This window comes from Salarias fasciatus, chromosome 8 (genome assembly GCF_902148845.1).
Source record: "Salarias fasciatus chromosome 8, fSalaFa1.1, whole genome shotgun sequence".
In the NCBI taxonomy this organism is placed as follows: Eukaryota; Metazoa; Chordata; class Actinopteri; order Blenniiformes; family Blenniidae; genus Salarias; species Salarias fasciatus.
Window position 1 is genome coordinate 2982508 of NC_043752.1, and position 17488 is coordinate 2999995.

The window sequence follows — 17488 nt, forward strand, 5'->3', positions numbered from 1 at the left end:
ACAGGCTGGAGGACACAAAAGAATTCATCTGGAAACACTGAGATGGATTCATGACCGCCACGTGTCACTGGATTCATTTCAGACAAAAGTAAAATGAATCTGGTTGATCTATAACTGGATCTACGGTGTTGAAGATATGTTGAAGCGCATGATTGAGTTTGAATCTCGCTCGTCGTTTGAGACCAGAAGCCTCATGTTGAACCGACACCGGAGATAAATAAGGATGGCAGACTGATCGAGAATCTGTTAAAGGAAGAGAAAAGCAGCTTTCAAGCCGGTTAAATTCAGTCTGATAGGTTTCACCACAATCGAAAGGCTTGATCTGCTGCAGGTCGTGAGAGAGAAGCCTCATCCTCTTCAGTGACAGAAACCTTCCTTCAAACCAGCGGCTTCACGCTGCTGTTTGTTTTAATTGAGCCGATCTATTTATAGAGCTCACAACAATCGGCAGACAGACGCTTTGATCTGCCTGGCGTGGGTCTAACCGGGGAGGAAGTGGGTCAGGTAAACACCCTCCACACGGCGCTCAGCCCGACTGGACGGACTGGAGGAGGCTCCGCAGGACGTCCCCTAAAACAAAGACACACAGAGGAGCTCAAAGCAGATCAATTATCGATCAGGGAGGAAAGGTCTCAGCAGGAGGAGGCAGGAGGCTGAAACACTCCCAACACGAGTCTCCAAAAGTCCCCACGAACCGGCTGCTGGAATACCTTCATCAGGCATGAAACTGTGACATGAAATAATGTGTGGAAGAAAAACGACAAAAATCCACAACACCAACACAAAAACAGCAGCATCCACGGACCGGCAGCACCAGGGTGTTTCGATGAGTTTTTCAGTTCTGGTGTTTGCTGAGAAACAGAAAAAAAAAACTTCATTTTAAATCAAATCTTCAGAAATATCTCCATCAGTAAGCATACTAAAACATGCAGATATTACTTTATCTATTTGTTATATTTATCTGCAACCAACAGAAATGTGGTTTAATTTCATAACAACTAAGAAATGCAAATTTCTCATAATAGAATTATATCAAAGGATATAATTTATTTGAATTCTGTTCAGACTCCTGACATATGAAAAAAAGATGCTTTAATATCTCAGATAACTCAGTGGAACTTTAAAAATGAATTTAAAAAAATATAAATTGGATTTCGTGATAAATTGTGTCAGAAAAGATTAATGTGTATTTCTGAAACACACTTTGAGAAGTGTCTCGGTATTTTTATCTGCATTCAACATAAACAACATTAAACATGAGAAGATGTTTTCTCACCAGGTCCTCCTCCTGCAGGACTTGAGTCTCCTGCTGTCCTCCGGATCTGCACACTGGAGCCAGGAGAGTCCAGCCCGGTCCGTCCTGGTCCCATCCGGTCCCTGGACCAGATGAGGACAGTCTTCACCGTCTTCACGACACGTGTTCCAGTTTTAACAGATTTATGTCGCCAGTCTAGAACGAGGAGACACTTCCGGTTTCCGGCTTTTTCGCGCGCTCGTGTGGTTTGAGCGCGAATACAAACACGAAAGAGCACTACGACGCTTTTCGTGGTTGAAAAGTGTCTACATAAAACTTTTAACTCAGATTTCTTCACAGTTCCTTGAACAGGTGTACGGAAATTTCTTCTTCTTCTTCTTCTTCTTCTTCTTCTTCTTCTTCTTCTTCTTCTTCTTCTTCTTCTTCTTCTTCTTCTTCTTCTTCTTCTTCTTCTTCTTCTTCTTCTTCTTCTTCTTCTTCTTCTTCTTCTTCTTCTTCTTCTTCTTCTTCTTCTTCTTCTTCTTCTTCTTCTTCTTCTTCTTCTTCTTCTTCTTCTTCTTCTTCTTCTTCTTCGACCAACAACTTTGGTGCCTACTGCCACCTACTGTATCTCTTGGTGAATGTACTTAAGTTTACCGTTACATTCTAATCACTGTATTCGCAAATAAATACCAGAACCTTATATCTTGTGGAACAGACCTGTTCCTTTTAAAAACCCAGTGCCCCAAGCTAACACACCTTGTAAACTCCATCCCCTTTCTAATTCGTACAGCCTGTCCTTTAAAACTCTTCTCTGAGATTCATACTTCTTGCATGCCATCAGTACATGTTCCACGTGTTCTTGAACATTACACAAGTCGCACTGATCCGAATCCACTTTACCTACTAAATACAAAGTTTTCCTCAACCCCGTGTGACGCAATCTCAGTCGTGAAGAAACCACCCCCTCCCTCCTGCCTTTTCCTTTTGAGTCTTCCACTCTTACCAAGCTTTGGATAATGTATACATTTCAAATAATAAATTGTATCAATATAAGAACTGATTAACTGAAGCTTTGAGCGTGAGGTATTGAGCTTTTTCTACCGGCAAACTTGAATTACATTTTAAAAAACTGAGTTCAAGTTTAAAAGAAAAAACATTAAATCATGTCTCTAATGAAGCAGCACAGTTTCTTTGAAGACGTTCTGATCCGGCACTCCTCCATCTCCTTCACCTTTTGATTTACCTGACATCTGTTTCTACAGAAACCTCCTCCTCAGACGTACGTGGTGGTGAAGAGGAGGCGAGGTGGTGGTGGGGAATGGATGGAGGAGGTGGTGGTCGGGGTGGTGTATGTGTGCTGGTTTGGTTCTCAGTGGCGAAATGAGCATCTTCAGCTCCTGCAGCCTTCCAGCTGAGGATCTGTGATCTCGGATCAATAACCTGCAGCCAGTCTTTTATGTTGCTTCACACTGCTCTGCTTGTCTTCAGTCAGTTTGGACAAAAAAAAAAAAAAAAAACAGCTCTGCAATGATTCCGAACTAAAGATCATCTGGTTAACAGCAACATGTACGCCCCTGTCTCCAGTAGAATAATACACAGAAATTATTTAACTGTAAGAAATATTCTTTAATATGAAAATTATTAATTCACAATATATAAAAAACAGGCCTGATGAAGACACATGATGCAAATAAAACTAACAAAAGACTGCCGGACAAAACAAAACGACTGAGAGCTGAGGAGACATTTCAACGACAAACCTTCATGATAAAAACACGAAGCGGAAGTGCAAAAGTCACAAACATTCACACAGCCACCAAACCAAGAACTGAAGAGGGTTGTTTTTTTTCCTTCAAGATGCAGAAAGTCCCAGTTTATTTACAAGTTTTTTTTTTTTTTTTTCAGTGTGGAATTAGGAGTTAAAGCAGGAGAAGTCGGACGTCCTGATCGACTCCACATTCAGGCGTGCAAACTCATTGTAAATCCAAGGAGGTGAGCGAGCTAACCTGCTGGCTACAACGCCGTCTGACCTGTGGAAACTGCACCACCTGCTGGTACGTACCGGCGTTGCAGTTCTCCTGAACTCCGTTTCCGTCTGATGTCCGTCATCGGAGTGGATCTTCCGTCACCGTCGCTGTGCAAAACAAGCGTTTCCTCTTCAAAAGACACACACACAAAAAAGGGGTTTTTTTTGCTACATGATTGCAACCTGGGCCGTTTCCACGACAACAGTATCAGAAATCCATCATCCGTCCCCTTCTCGTCTGAGCGTGGCCTCAGAGCACCCTCTGGTGGTCTCCTCCTGTCGTGGCAGCAGGTTCGATTCCCATGAAAGTGCAGGAGTGTTTTTCTGACGCGGCTCTTTAAGAACACATTAAAAGAACAACCCGTCTGGAGCCGCACGTGTTGTGGGAGTGGTTAAAATCCCGAGGGGCGGGGGTCGGCGGTCTGCCCGGACGTCCTCAGAGCGCCACGCACACGCACGGGTGCTTGAGGCAGACCGGCAGGATGCCTTTATTGATCTGGTGAAACTCCACCAGCTGCAGCAGGTCGATGAAGAGCGTCAGCCCGTCGTCCATGGTGAAGTACTTCCTGCCGCCGTCTTCACACTGCGGACCACAGACACACGGGTTGTAATCTCCATCTCAGCCAGAGGACAGTCAGACCCGTTAGTCCAACTGCTGATTTATTGTGAAATAATATTAATTCATAGATATTCTTTTAAATCTCAATTACTTGTTTAAATACTCTAACCATCGGTTTCTAGAGGCCACTGAGTAAATATGAGCTGTAAGACGTACACCATATCTATATCGTTTACATGTGAAGAATAAAATTGTAAATGATGACAACCTCGATCTGTTTGGGATCTTTTTATCTTTTAATTCTTCGTTTTTAATCTTTAATCTCTTCTCTGAAGTCACAGAGTCTCTCTGACTGCTTTAATAATTGGTTTCTTGTTGGGAATGATTCATGTTTTCTGGCTTTTAACCCGACTGATGCTTTCCAACAGCTAAACTAGTTTGACTCATTTTTTCCAGTAATTTAAATGATTTTCTTTCCTGATTTCAAGGACGTGGGTCAACAAAACAGACAATGTGATATTAAAAACTAAAAGCACATAAACTTTTTTTGTTAGATTTTTAAATTTATACCAGGTTCTAGATAAATTCCTCATTTTTCTATTCATGTAAATTATGCCTGAGAAATCAGATTCCCTGTTTACATGCAGACTGAATGAAGTAATCGGATTGATCTGCAGGTTTATAGGATCAGTTTGTTAACCTCTGATCAGATCCTGAATCTCCTCTGATCTCAGGTGTTTGCACGGCTGGTTTGGAAGTGGATCGGACTGTAATCAGATTACTTCACACAGCAGGATGAAGTGAACGGACCGGGATCACCAGGTAGTGTTTGGTCTTCAGCTTGTAACACAGCGACAGGACGAAGCACTGGGCGTGCTGCTGGCTCTCCCGGATCAGGAACATGCTGCACGCCACACACAGCACACACACACCACACAAAACACGTGCCACACACACCACACACAGAGGAAACAACCACTGGAATCAGACAAAAGGAGCCAATTTCATTTGACATTAGAGGACTTATAAAAATAAATAAAGTGAACCTGCTTCTATTGATTAACTTTAGTGAAACCAAAACACTCATCTTGAGGTTTTAAAGATGAAAAAACATCTAGGTGGAGCAGGAACTCCAGGTCCAGCACTCACCCGTCCACAAGGCCCTGCTTCTCAATCAGCCTCTGAGCTTCTTTTCTGGAAACTCCTCCATGGAACCACGGCTGAGTCTTGTGGATGGCTGCAGAGAAAAGGAGGAGCGTCAGGAGGAGGAGGAGGAGGAGGAAGAGGAGAAGGAGGAGGAGGATGGAGCATGAGGGAGGAGGCGGTTCCTCCAGGAGCGTCTCCTCAGCAGGACTCACAGGACGGCCTGGCAGCAGAGGTGAGGTTGGGCAGGCTGCAGCGCAGAGCTTCTCGTCTCTGAGGAGAAACAGGAAAAGGTCAAAGGTCAACGTCATCTTCAGCACAGCAAACTGGCGCAATAATAAACCCACGGAGAGAAGCTTCATAAAAACCTGACGGTCTTCAGACTCGATGTTACAGAAGAAATATTCTTTACTTCCTCCGTCATGTTTATATCTTTTCTGCCTTCATTTAACTTCCTGAAGTGAAGGCTGGAACTAAACCAAGTTTTAGTTTGACTGGATTTGACTTTCTCATTAAATCTCATCAAAACCCTGACATGAAAAAAAAAACTGCAACACTTTCAGTCAGAAAACTGCTGCCCTGCTTCTCGATGTGAAGGCCACCCTCCTCCCGGCCCCTCCTCACCCTCCCTCCCTCCTCACCCTCCAGGCCTGGCCCTCCTCCCTCCCTGCGCTCTCGGCCTCCATTGGATTCTGGATGACCCGTCCTCCAGCCTTCCCTGAGAAGTCCATGGCCACCAGGCTGGCCTCAGACTTTGACTGTAAACACACATACACACACACACACACACACACACACAAACACACAAGTTCAACAGAGTGAACATCAGCTGATAAGCATCCTCAGTGTCTTCATGTGTGACCGACTCACTTTTCCATCGGTGAGGTTACTTCCTTCCAGACTCCGAGGAGCCGACTTGGACAGCTGATAGTTACACTGGAGCTGCTTCCCATACTGAACACACATGCACACGCACACACACACACACACACACACACGCACACACAGACACACAGACACACAGACACACAGACACACAATCACACAATCACACAGTTAGTTTCTTGTAATGCCACTTCTGTGCACAGGGTGGCAGCAGTGAGTCACCGCTCTTCAGCTGCTGCTTCTTGAACTGAGATATACTGACTCACTGCACCACTTGGTGGTAAAAAGTGGCATTACGTGACTTCGGGTAGTGGCTAGCTGGCGTGCTTGGCGGCTAGCTGGTTGGATTGGAGGCTAGCTGGTTGGATTGTAATGGTGGCTAGCTGGTTGGATTGTAATGGTGGCTAGCTGGTTGGATTGGAGGCTAGCTGGTTGGATTGTAATGGTGGCTAGCTGGTTGGATTGGAGACTAGCTGGTTGGAGACTTTGGGAGTTGTGTCAGATAACTGGAGAAATCGGGGCTCAGATGGAACAGTTGACGGTACAGTGCGTGATATTTGACACTAAGAGAAGCCGATGAGTTCAGGTCACCTTAAAGAGTCTGAAGGCCGACGTCCAGCAGGTCCGGGTCTGCTCGTTCTCAGCACAGAGGATCTTCAGGTCCTGGACCCGGATGGGGTTTTTGGAAGGCTGCAATCACACACAATCACACACACTCGATGCAGGAAAGCAAGGAGGGGTTTTCTCTCATCAGCGCTGAGCACAGCTGGAGGAACTCCGGAGGATCTGAGCCTGACCTTGATGCAGAAGGTGAAGTCCGTCGGCGCTCCGTACAGTTTCCGACTGTTCACCACCGAGTAGACGTTCAGATCGTCCAGGTCGGCCACGTACTGCAGATGACGAGGCTCCTGGTGGAAGAACACATGACGCAGACACCGGTTAGTGAGGGCCGGTGCTCCGTTCCTCTGATGGTTCCCTGGACCCCCCGGAGCCCCCGCCTGACCTTGGACGAGCCCTTGGTGGAGCTGTAGAGCCCGGAGCGTCGCAGGAAGAAGTAAACCTTCTTCCAGGCCTTCCGGCTGGACTCCTTGATGTGGAGGAAGCCTTGGATCTCCGGACACGTTCCGGACTTCAGCAGGTTCTGGAAACCGGGTTCATGATTTAACAACAGGAACTAATTGTCAGATAAAAATAACTGAAAGATCAAACTAGAAAATACAGCATGAAGTTTAAAAGAGACGATCATACTCGGTAAACAAATGGAAGATTCCTCTCATCACTACATTTTTATTTTACAATTTCCTCAATAAATCCAACTTACATTATTCATTAAACTTATAAGGAACCAGTTTATTTGCACCATGAAGAAGGAATTTATCAGGAAAACCAAGTTCTTTAAAAAAAATTATATACTAAGATAAAAGACAGGCAGAGTGTCACTCCAGTTCCAGTTTCTTCTTTATTTCTGGCTTTAAGAGCCAGTTTTTCCAAATGACCGGAGACCAAACTGTCTTAAAATTCTCTTGTATGAAGGATTAACTCTCATTTTAACAGCTATCGTCAGTCTCAGTCAGTGAAGCATCATATCAGTGTCACTTCTTCAGCAACGGAGACATTTTCCAGTTCACACGGTTTGTTAAAAAGGTTTTGTAGCTGAAGCTGTTGGTCTGCTGGGATTACCTGGATGAGCTCGGAGGACATCAGCCCCTTACTGACGTCGGCGCTGTCGGAGATCATGGACTCCGGGAAGAAGAGCTGTGATTGGACAGGAGGAGGAGGAGGGGGAGGGGCCTTATTAGACTCAGAGCTGCTCCTGATGCACAACAACTCGGTGAGAAAAACAGAAGTTCACAACATGAAAAGGTGGAGGAGGTAAAAGAAGCAACTCAACCAGGAAACAATGTTTGTCATTCAGCTTGGTTATGATTGCAATTCATCAGCTAACCAGGAGGGGGTGCCCTTACCCAGCATGCCTTTGTTTCCTGCAGTTTCACCTTCATATAAAGGACTGAAGCTATTTCCATAGAGGTAAAGTATTTCAAATGAACTGAAGGCGTCGTTCAGAAGAAGCTTTGAGGGAAAACATGACTGACTGATCTCCCGCCGAGCGCCAGATGTTTCAGATGGTTTCAAACTACCATCTGCGTCACACATAATCGTCAACTGGAAGGTTCGAAAGGTGAAAGCGAGGACGTTTGTCACATTTATGACGTTTCTGCCGCTCAAGCATTCAACACTCATTACATAACGACGTTAAACGTGTGAAAAGAAAACCTGGATCAGGTAGAAAGAGCAGCTGGAGTGTAGAGGAACAGAGACCTGTCAGGACCACACAGAGCCGCTGGACTCTGTGGAGTCGGGACCACACAGAGCCGCTGGACTCTGTGGAGTCGGGACCACACAGAGCCGCTGGACTCTGTGGAGTCGGGACCACACAGAGCCGCTGGACTCTGTGGAGTCGGGACCACACAGAGCCGCTGGACTCTGGAGTCAATCAGAGAGACGGCGTCTTCAGTGCCGTGCAGACTTCGTACCGTGGGCTTCCTGAAGAACTCGTACTTGGCGTAGTTCTTGCAGAACATGAACCTGGTGTCGCCCTTCACAGACCAGGTCCCCTTGACCTCCAGCACCACCTCGTGGTCCTCCAGGCAGCGCTCTGAGGAGACCCAGGGCTGGTTAGGCGGGTCGGGAACCTTCTCACCTGGCTGCGGTGGCAGCTTTCCGCCTTACCCAGGCCCAGCGACGGGTAGAGCTCCAGCAGGGCCCAGTTCTCCTGGTCGCTGCAGTGGGCCGTCTGGACCAGCATGTGGCACACCTCCCGGGCCGACGCTCCAGAAGAGACCCACAGCGAGCGGCTGTGGTTGTCCTCCCCGTACACCTTGATCAGCTGCACACAAAACACAGGGAGCGGGTGATGAGGAGACGCTCGTCCTGTGAAAACTCCACGAAGCTGCTCGACACGCGGCGGTCTGAGAGATCCCGGCCGCTCACTGCTGGACCCGACAGAACACGTCACGATGTGAGGTGCCGAGTCTGAAGGACTCCTCCAACCGGAGCCTTTCTTCATCCCGACTGAGGCAGACACTCGTCCAACCAGTCGCAGGCGCCGACGCCGACGGCCGCGGCTTTCCGGTCGGGCAGGTTCGCTTCGCTCGTCCTGGTTTGGGGCCGCAGGAGTCGGACGCCGCGTGAGACCTCAGCCGGCCGGGAGGCGTCTTGACCGCAGAGCGACCTGCGGCCGGGTCGGGGTCAGGGGTCGGCGCGGTGCAGCAGTGCACATGCGCGGTGACGGCACGTGGGGAGACGGACGGTTAAAGTCCAACCTGTGGGTTTCTTTGAGCCGTAAACACACAAAGTTCACGCTCAGGCGGGACTGAGGAGGTAAACATGATTCACGCCGCGCGGCGCTTCCTGTCCGGGAGTCGGCGTCGGTGAATCATTGACAGATTCTTGGCTTCATCTCGCGACAGTGTTGATGCAGAGCCAAAAATCTGAGAGGATGTTTTGAACCTCATGACTCTGCTGTGGAGATAATCGTTATGCTTCCAGATAACGGAGGTTTTATATGAAGGAGGGACGTGTTTAACGACGGGACGGGATTACAGATTCTCTGGGTAAATGATGGCAGCGCTGCAGGTTAACAGCCGAAGGCCTGAGTTCAGCTGACGTGGGTGTGCACAACAACAACACAACGGCCTTGTTTTTACACAACTGGTCCCGGGGCGAGCGTGGCACGACACCGAAATAATCACACACATGTTTACTCTGGCTGTCAGTCACTCACAGCCTCCATCAAACACGCCCTGAAAGAAGGATCCGCAGGCTGGTGTCGCCTGTCAGATCCTGAACCACTCGGGTTTACAGCTGCTGTCATGTGACGCGCCGCAAACTTCATTTTTTATTTAAAAAAAGGAGAAAAAAAAAAATGAAGCAAACCAAAGTTAAAGCAGGAAATAAAAAAACAGTCTATAATTGGCCTCTGTGACGTAAAGATGTTAAACGGGAAACTGAAGGAGTGTGTTGACAGTGATTGTTTCTAATTATCAGTATTTGGTGCAACCCGGAGGTGTGGTGGTCTCAGATCTCCAGGACAGGATGAGGAAACAGGAACAGGACTCACATGTTTGTCTCCCAGCTGTGGAGGGTAGGAGCTGTTCAGCACGGGAGACTTGGAGGGGCTGCACAGCTCGGGGAACGGGTTCGGGATGGACGGGACGGAGGACGACGACGAGGACGAGTCCTTCACCCTGAAAACAAACAAACTCAATCTCCTCTAAGATCTCCTCCAGGAAGTGCTCTGAAACGCTGCGAAACCGATTCTGCTGGTTTCCTGCTCCGAGGTCAAAGTCCTGATCAACAATTCTCCTGCACACAGGCTAATGCTAGCTGCTAATGCTAGCTTTCAGTGCTGATTCTGATACTGAAGCTACTCATTGACTCTGTGCTTCAATTCGCACAAGAGCCAATTTATTGTAGTTCCTCGGTCTATTATGGTCCAGATATCTCTGGAAAAGCTGTGAAAACTAAAAAAAACAAATATTCCTGTTGCCTTCAAAATGTAATCAGGTGAATATAAATCTGTGGACTCTCGATGAGCTCTATCGTGTTGTGATTTTAACAAGAAGAGTTTACAATCATATTATTTCTTAAACATGTGGAATGAGTCTTTGTACGGTGTGTTCGAGCAGAAGAGGAAAATCACAACTGTTAACCTTCAAACCCATTGATCAAACGGAACAAAGCGCTTTGTTTTTGTCACGAGACCGAGAGGGGAAGGAGTTTCATCCATCAATTCGCAGAACAAATGGGTGACATGGAAGAGGGCGGTCCATCCAGACCGCTAATCTGCCGGGCGGCGGCTCCCGGCCCGCTCTGCAATCACCACGGCCGCCAACAGGAAGCCGCCAGCTCCTCAAACATCGGCTGACTGGAGGACGAGTCTGACTCACTCACTGAGTCAACATCCGCCCCACGCCTCCGTCACCTCCGTCACCTCCTCGTGACTCAGCCCGCTGTGTTTGTGCTGCTCCAGCCATGAATCAGCGCCATGAGGAAGGTGTTTCGGTTTGTGTGTGTGTGTGTGTGTGTGTGTGTGTGTGCTGGTCGTACCTGTTGGGGGTGATGAGGATGGGCTGGGAGCGTCGGACTGACGGAGACTTGCTGACCAGAGGAGCCAGGGTCAGGGTGGAGCTGCCCAGCAGCGCCTCGTCCGCCCCGGGCGACTCCGGCCTCTCCGACGTCTCGAACACTTCGGTCCACGGACCGGCCACCTCCATCATGATACCCGAGGGCGGCGGAGCAGCGAGGGGGGGGGGTCAGGACTCCACCTCTATCACAGCCGACTGCTAGAGCGACTCCACCCGAGGAACTGAGAAAACCAACAATCTGGAAAAAAGAAAATGAAAAAGTCCATAAATGAAGCCTGTTTGTTCCACATGTGGAGGAGTCAAGCATCAGCGGGGTGAGCAGCCGAGAAAACAAAACCTCAAAAACATCCCGGCTTCACTAACACACGCCTGTTTTCTGTGAAAACAAAGGAAGCACATGACACTCGGCACTCACGCACAACCCTACGACAACAACAACAACAACACACCGTGGTTCCTGAAAATAGAGCGGCGGTGGCAGACGGCCAGAGTTTAACCTGAACCTGAATTTCCAGGCGACGCCTGCCGAGCGTCATCCGGGCAGAAGAGCTTCACCCGTCACACGACATTTTTAAAAACAATGAGCGGCGAGCGCGAGGCGTGCACGGCGCGTTACGAGCACTGTGACGTGCCGCCGGCGGTTGTGTCACCTGGCACCGGCCCGCCGGAGGAAACAATTAAATCACGTCTGAAGACCGGCGTGTTTCTGGAAACCAGCGTCCCATCAAACCACCATTGGTTGGTTTGTGACAGTTTCCAGTGTCGCCAGAAAGATTAATGAAACGCTTATTCAGCCAAATTCATCCTGGAAGCTAAAGTTAACTAGCCGAGAAAATTAAGAAATTAAATATACCAAACTGTTCGATCTAAAAGGTGAAAGTCTGGGAGCACAGGTACGATCCAAACAACCTCAAATTAAACTCCGGTCATTAAAAACTCCATTGAGCGTGTGAGAATGGAAGAAAACAAACCCTAACCCACATCTTCTATCCAGGACCCCAGACGTTCAACGCCATATGAATATTTTAAAAGTATCACAACTGTTAAAATTGTTCAGTTTCTCACAGCAGATTAAAAAGAAAAACAATAGAACTGAGATAAATTTCTGGATATTTTAGTCAAACTGAGGAGCTACTTCCTTCATAAACTGGTAGAAAACTCAAAGAACCTCAGAAATCCCCGATCCCTGCTGTTCTGGACCCGATACTTCAGGAGAGGTTTAATCCAGCAGGTCGTGGACCGACCTCTGGACCCCCAAAGCCTCGAGTCCAACACCCAAGAAGACAGATGCAGGACGGACTTGATTCGTATTTGCATTCCTGTCTTGTCGCCTGGAAAGCCTTCCCTCTGGAACGCCCACATCTGGGAGCAGCTAATGGAGACCAAACTGGGAGTCAAGGCAGGAGACTCAGGCTACAGGTCGCACAGGACCACCAGACCTGGACCAGAAGAGCTGGACCTGGACTGAAAGAGTCTGGTTTCGTCTGCAGGAGTTCACGGAGAACTGAAGCGTCTCTATAATCATCAGGCGCGTCAAGCCGGTGAGCTTTCAGTCCCACTGGAGTCTGAACGGCGGCGGCACATCGGCAGGTTCACCAGGGTTCAGTTTGGCTTCAGGACAGAAGGAAACCTGCTCGACCAGAGCTGCTGTCACATCCAGCAGAATCCAGAGGACACGGATCCTCCTGCAGGCTCGGCTTCGGGGACCAAAGACCGCCAGACGGTCACAGTAAATCACAGGGATTCAGTCCCAGCCTCTCTATTTCCACCAGGCTGCTTTTAAAAGACAAAAAAAAAAAAAAACAAAACAAAACAAAAAAAAAAACGGATCAGATTTTAATAAAATATGACTCAACAACTTTCAGGAAACCAGAAGAAACGCAGCATCGAGAAGGAAAATTTGGCTTTCTGACGCATTTTTCTTTCCTGAGTCAGTGAAGTCTGACAGCAGGAATCAGAGAACAGCTGCCAGGCTCCGGTTCTCCGAGGAGTTACTCAAAAATCACAGTGAAATGAAGAAAAGAACTCATGGTTTGGGCTGAGCCTTCAGTTTTCTGATCCACTCCATATGAGGTTTAATTAATATGGAGAGAATAGAAGAGAAACAAATACCAGAAACTGACTTTTAAAAGGCTGAAAACAAGCGACCAAGGAAAGGAAGTACGAGAGAGCTTTAGGACTAAACATGCACATTAATAACTTTATTCTTCCATCACATTTTTAAAGGTGAAGACTTAAAGTCAAAAGACAAGACAAAAAGTCAAGAAAAAAAAGACTCATCTGATCCTCAGATCATCTCCGCTAATCTTCTTCAGCCTGTAATTTAAAAAAAAACTGGGTTAAAGCTCAGAGAGACACTGATTTACTGCTAAATCTGGTTAATTTTAGTTGGCTTCATCTTTCCATGAGAACATTTCATATAATAAGGTTGAAGTTTAAGTTTATACAATTTTAGAAATGTCAAAAAAAGTTGAGATTAGGTTTAATATTTAATAAATAGATTTACTAGTAACAAAGATCTTCATCCTCAACCTGAAGAAAACGAGTTGAACCACTTCAAACTCATTTTAGGATTTTTTTTTTACAACTTTTACTTGTAAATTTGCAGTTGTTTGGTTTAACCTAATGTCACAAGGACACATAAATAAGAGCTAGAAAGGAGATCAAAAAAACAAAATGTTCTTCAACTAACTTTACCTTCGATATCTGCAAGCAAGAAGAAGAAAAAAACATGTCAATAAACCTGCTGTTATGTTCAATTAAAGATAATTAAAGGTATAATTTTACTAAAAACAAGATAGAAGTTTAACGGTTTAACCCTTCGACGTCAAGTTTTAATCATTTTTTTCTGTTTATTTATTACGCACATTTCAGATCTCCCATCTGCCTCATGTTCAACTCCAAACTAAACACTCTCACAAAGAAGCAAAGTTTAATATCCGTCATCAGATCAATATAATGAGCACAAACGTCTGTACAAGGGAATAACTTACAGGAATAAAAAGGTTCTACCTTCCAGATTCCTTAATGAAAATTAAAGCATAATTCTAATATCATTTGGAAATTTAACATTTATATGAATTAAGAAATTCTGGAAGGATGAGGAAGAATAACCATCAGAAACCTGGCCTACTGTTCTGGAGTTTCTTTCATGTAAATCATTGCAAGTAAAGAAGACAATAACCAAAAGTTGGCTGCAGCAGGAAACACCCACCATGAAACTGCTTAAAAACATGATGGATCTTTCCCAGGAATGGGGATTCTGACTTTTACACTTCAATTGGAAGTGGAATTCTGGGAGACTTGGGATTCAGTGGTTCACTGTAACCTGTTGGTTGCTTCTGTCTGATGATGATTACAGAATTATGTTGTTTTATAATTATAATTAACTCCGCCCCCAAGGTTGTGTTCATGGTGTTGGGGAAAGAAAGAAAGAAAGAAAGAAAGAAAGAAAGAAAGAAAAATAAAACAAAACACATAGTCATCAACTCATCTATGCTGGTTTGGAAGTTCAGGTCACAACAACATTACTTTTATGACCATGAAGCGTAAAGTCCGCTGCATATATTCAAAGCGAAACTGATGCACAAAGACTCGCCTCATGTAAAAAAAAAAAAAAAAAAAAAAAAAAAAAAAAAAAAAAAAAAGAAAAATAATAATGCGAATAGAATTTTAAACGTGAAATAAACAGTAACAGTCATCTTCTGGTCAGCTAACTTCAAATGGTTTCATCTCTTTATACTGACTTTGCTTATAGAGTTTTAAAAAGATGTGTAAAGTATTACAATTTAACTTTTGTACCCAATGAATGCTTCAAATGTAAACTGAAGTCATTTTTCCCGCAAACAGATTTACTCATTTTTCTTTATAGACTCAATAAAGCCTGAATCAGAGCTGAAACGCGTGACTTTACGACAACATGCAGAACTTCATCATGAAAATATAGCAAATAAAAAATAAGACTTCCGCATTTTTAAAATACACAAAAAGAGCTTAGTGAACTTAAATCGGGTCGTTCATATATTTGGCTATTTCTTTCCTTTATACTAACGTTGATTCGTGAACGGATAGAAGAGAGAAGCACAACAAATCAGTTTACCTTGCAGAACTCCGTATTAAAAATGTCTAAAATCAGCGCTGTAGCTATAACAGTCGTCATAATTCACACACACAAAAAAAACACTCTAATGACTAAACTAAGACATTGTTATCGGCTAATTTCGGTTGACTTCTTCTCTTCATAATCCCAAAAAAAATGCTCAATCCAGATTCAAAAAAGGTGAGTTCAAGTTACCGCGCAGAACTTCATACCAAAATTTCAAAAATATCTATTTTCTTTGTTTAATAACCATCTGATATACCAGAAAACTTGGAGTGGATATAAAATGGCATAGACATATATTCGGCTAAGTCCGGCTGACTTTCTGTCTGTATTTTCAACTTTACTTGTCTACTGAACGCAAGCTGCACCTGTTCGCTGTTAGCCTGTTAGCATGTGAACCGACCTGCGAGCTGGAGTCGTCCCGGCGGGTTTCAGCTCTCTGGCATCACGGAGGCTTCCTGAATGATGATGGCTTTTCTCCGGGGGACCGCTCTGTCTCTCTCCCTCTTTACCTCTCCGCTGCGTATCAAACCAAACCTGAGCCGAGCCAGGGAAGAGTGCCAGCGGGGAGAGGGAAGAGGGATAGCGGGGAGAGGGAGGAGGGCGGGCCGGGCGGAGTCTGAGCGACAGGTGCGCTCTGTGGCCCCGCCTCCCGGAAACAAGGCCACGCCCCTCCTCTGGAACAACATCAGTCAAGCTCCTCTTCTGGATTCGAGTACAACTACGTCATCTTCATGTTCACGTGACCTTGTTCGATCCTTTTAAGGAACTTCCTGTTTGTACTTCAAAACACCGAAGGGCTTTTTTCGTTTGTTTTGTTTTGATTTGAAAATTTATCCAGATTAAAATACACAAACATTTTTGGTTTCTGCACATTCAAAGTTATACCTTTGTTTTTCTGAGACTGAAACAAATGAAGCAGCTAAACGCAGTAAACACGGAGTTCTGGAGGATTTGATTTGTCTCCATCTGGCGGTGAAAACTTATGACAAGACAAACGCTTGCTTTCTCGCGTGTGTGTGTGTGTGTGCGTGTAATGCGATCATCAGCTCGGTTACATATTTACAGTCTGAATCACTGAAGCAGGAACCTCACGAAAGCAGCCGAAACAAACAGACTTGTCTAACTATTCTTCACAGGTCAGTTAAACCTGCTTCCCGTTGCTCTACCAAGTCCAGATTAACGCTTTCTGTGAACCTTTAAACTCTTCACTTCTCCAACTAACTTTAGCTAAACTTTGTGATGAATAATTTTTTTTGTGTAAAGCTCCTCTTCTAACATACTTTTGATTAAAATGAAAAAAAAAAAGGTTTGTTGATGCTGAACTGATCAATTTGATATGAAAACTTCAAAAAATTAACCATAACTCTTGTTCTGTTAACTGAAACTTTGTTTGCTGAAATTGTAACGTTCGACACAAACCCTAAGAAATTCTCCCACTGAGACAAAGTGAGGCGATGAGTTGTAAAGGAAGTGTGGTTTCAAACCCGTGAAGAGAAGTGACGCGCTGAAGCCACAGACGAGCCGCCGTTGGATCAAATCATGTTTATTAATGTGTTGAGGAACTCCCCACAGAAACAGTTTACAGGGGAACGTACAGATTTACAATCATCCTTGACAGAAGTGCCAGCTTGAAGCCCCGTGGTCGCCCACCGAGGACGCCTGCTGAATAATGTGACCGCCCACTGCCCTCCAACAGGTCTACCAGTGAGAGGAAGGAGCTGCGAACAGCCAGAGGTTGGTTGTTTTTCTGGACCGCTCACAGTCCAAGAGCCTTCAGGGTTCTCTCTCTTTCCTCTCAGTTTTCTTCTTTTTTTTGGTGCCAATCCTTCATTGCAACCAGAAAGAATGAGACAGGCGGATGCTTTCACGAGTCAGACTGTCAACCGTTGGTGAGGAGAAAATAAAACAAAACAACAAAAAAAAAAAAAAAAAAAACTATGTTCAGTCGAGGATTTGTCTTACTGCTCGGATGCATTTGGTTCAGCAGTCACAGTACAAAGAGAAATGCTAAAAACTAGTTACAGAAAACAAAGTGGGAGCGTCTGAAGGAATGAACACGTGAAGCTCGGGGGGGTGGGGGGGACACCGAGGGAGGGGGGGGACACACTGCGAGAGAGGGTCGCCTCCACTGTCCAATTTACAGAAAGCTGTGGGAGGAGCAGAGCTGCACACACTCTGACCGGAGGAGGAATTTGATTGGTTCTCAGATTGTTGTGCTTCACGGTCTGGCTTGGTGGAGGAAGAGGAAGAGGAGGAGGAGGAGGAGGAGGAGGAATAAGGTAGTGTTCACCATCGCTAAGAAGAATCTGTTATATTCCAATAATAATAATAATAATAAAACAAACAGCATGATTTTCAGATGACACCAGAATGACCGAGGATGGGC

General features: G+C 45.6%; 1 protein-coding gene across 2 annotated transcripts; it reads right to left on the reverse strand.

Moving 5' to 3' along the window:
* Positions 1 to 2862: 2862 nt before the first annotated feature.
* Positions 2863 to 15702, reverse strand: grb7 (growth factor receptor bound protein 7). 2 transcript variants are annotated; one of them, XM_030098831.1, is made up of 15 exons: positions 15503 to 15702; positions 10960 to 11235; positions 9971 to 10097; positions 8581 to 8737; positions 8385 to 8506; positions 7531 to 7605; positions 6854 to 6991; positions 6648 to 6758; positions 6442 to 6540; positions 5836 to 5919; positions 5607 to 5723; positions 5181 to 5238; positions 4972 to 5059; positions 4633 to 4726; positions 2863 to 3846 (listed from the first exon to the last, which is right to left on the reverse strand). In XM_030098831.1, the coding sequence occupies exons 2-15, from the start codon at positions 11127 to 11129 to the stop codon at positions 3700 to 3702; spliced, it is 1587 nt and encodes a 528-aa protein (XP_029954691.1). In that variant the 5' UTR covers positions 11130 to 11235; positions 15503 to 15702; the 3' UTR covers positions 2863 to 3699. The 2 variants fall into 2 exon arrangements, with proteins under 2 accessions (XP_029954691.1, XP_029954692.1); XM_030098832.1 differs by lacking the exon at positions 15503 to 15702 and having other exon boundaries at positions 10960 to 12765.
* Between the last annotated feature and the right edge of the window lie 1786 nt (positions 15703 to 17488).

What these genes read in the sequence shown, in the direction of transcription:
- grb7 (XM_030098831.1), bottom strand. Translation starts at nt 11,129, where the DNA reads ATGATGGAGGTGGCCGGTCCGTGGACCGAAGTGTTCGAGACGTCGGAG. An exon ending in GTAACCTCACCGATGGAAAA is followed by an intron (nt 5,724 to 5,835) that starts GTGAGTCGGTCA and finishes GTGTGTTTACAG; the next exon opens with TCAAAGTCTGAGGCCAGCCT. An exon ending in CTCTGCTGCCAGGCCGTCCT is followed by an intron (nt 5,060 to 5,180) that starts GTGAGTCCTGCT and finishes TTTTCTCTGCAG; the next exon opens with CCATCCACAAGACTCAGCCG.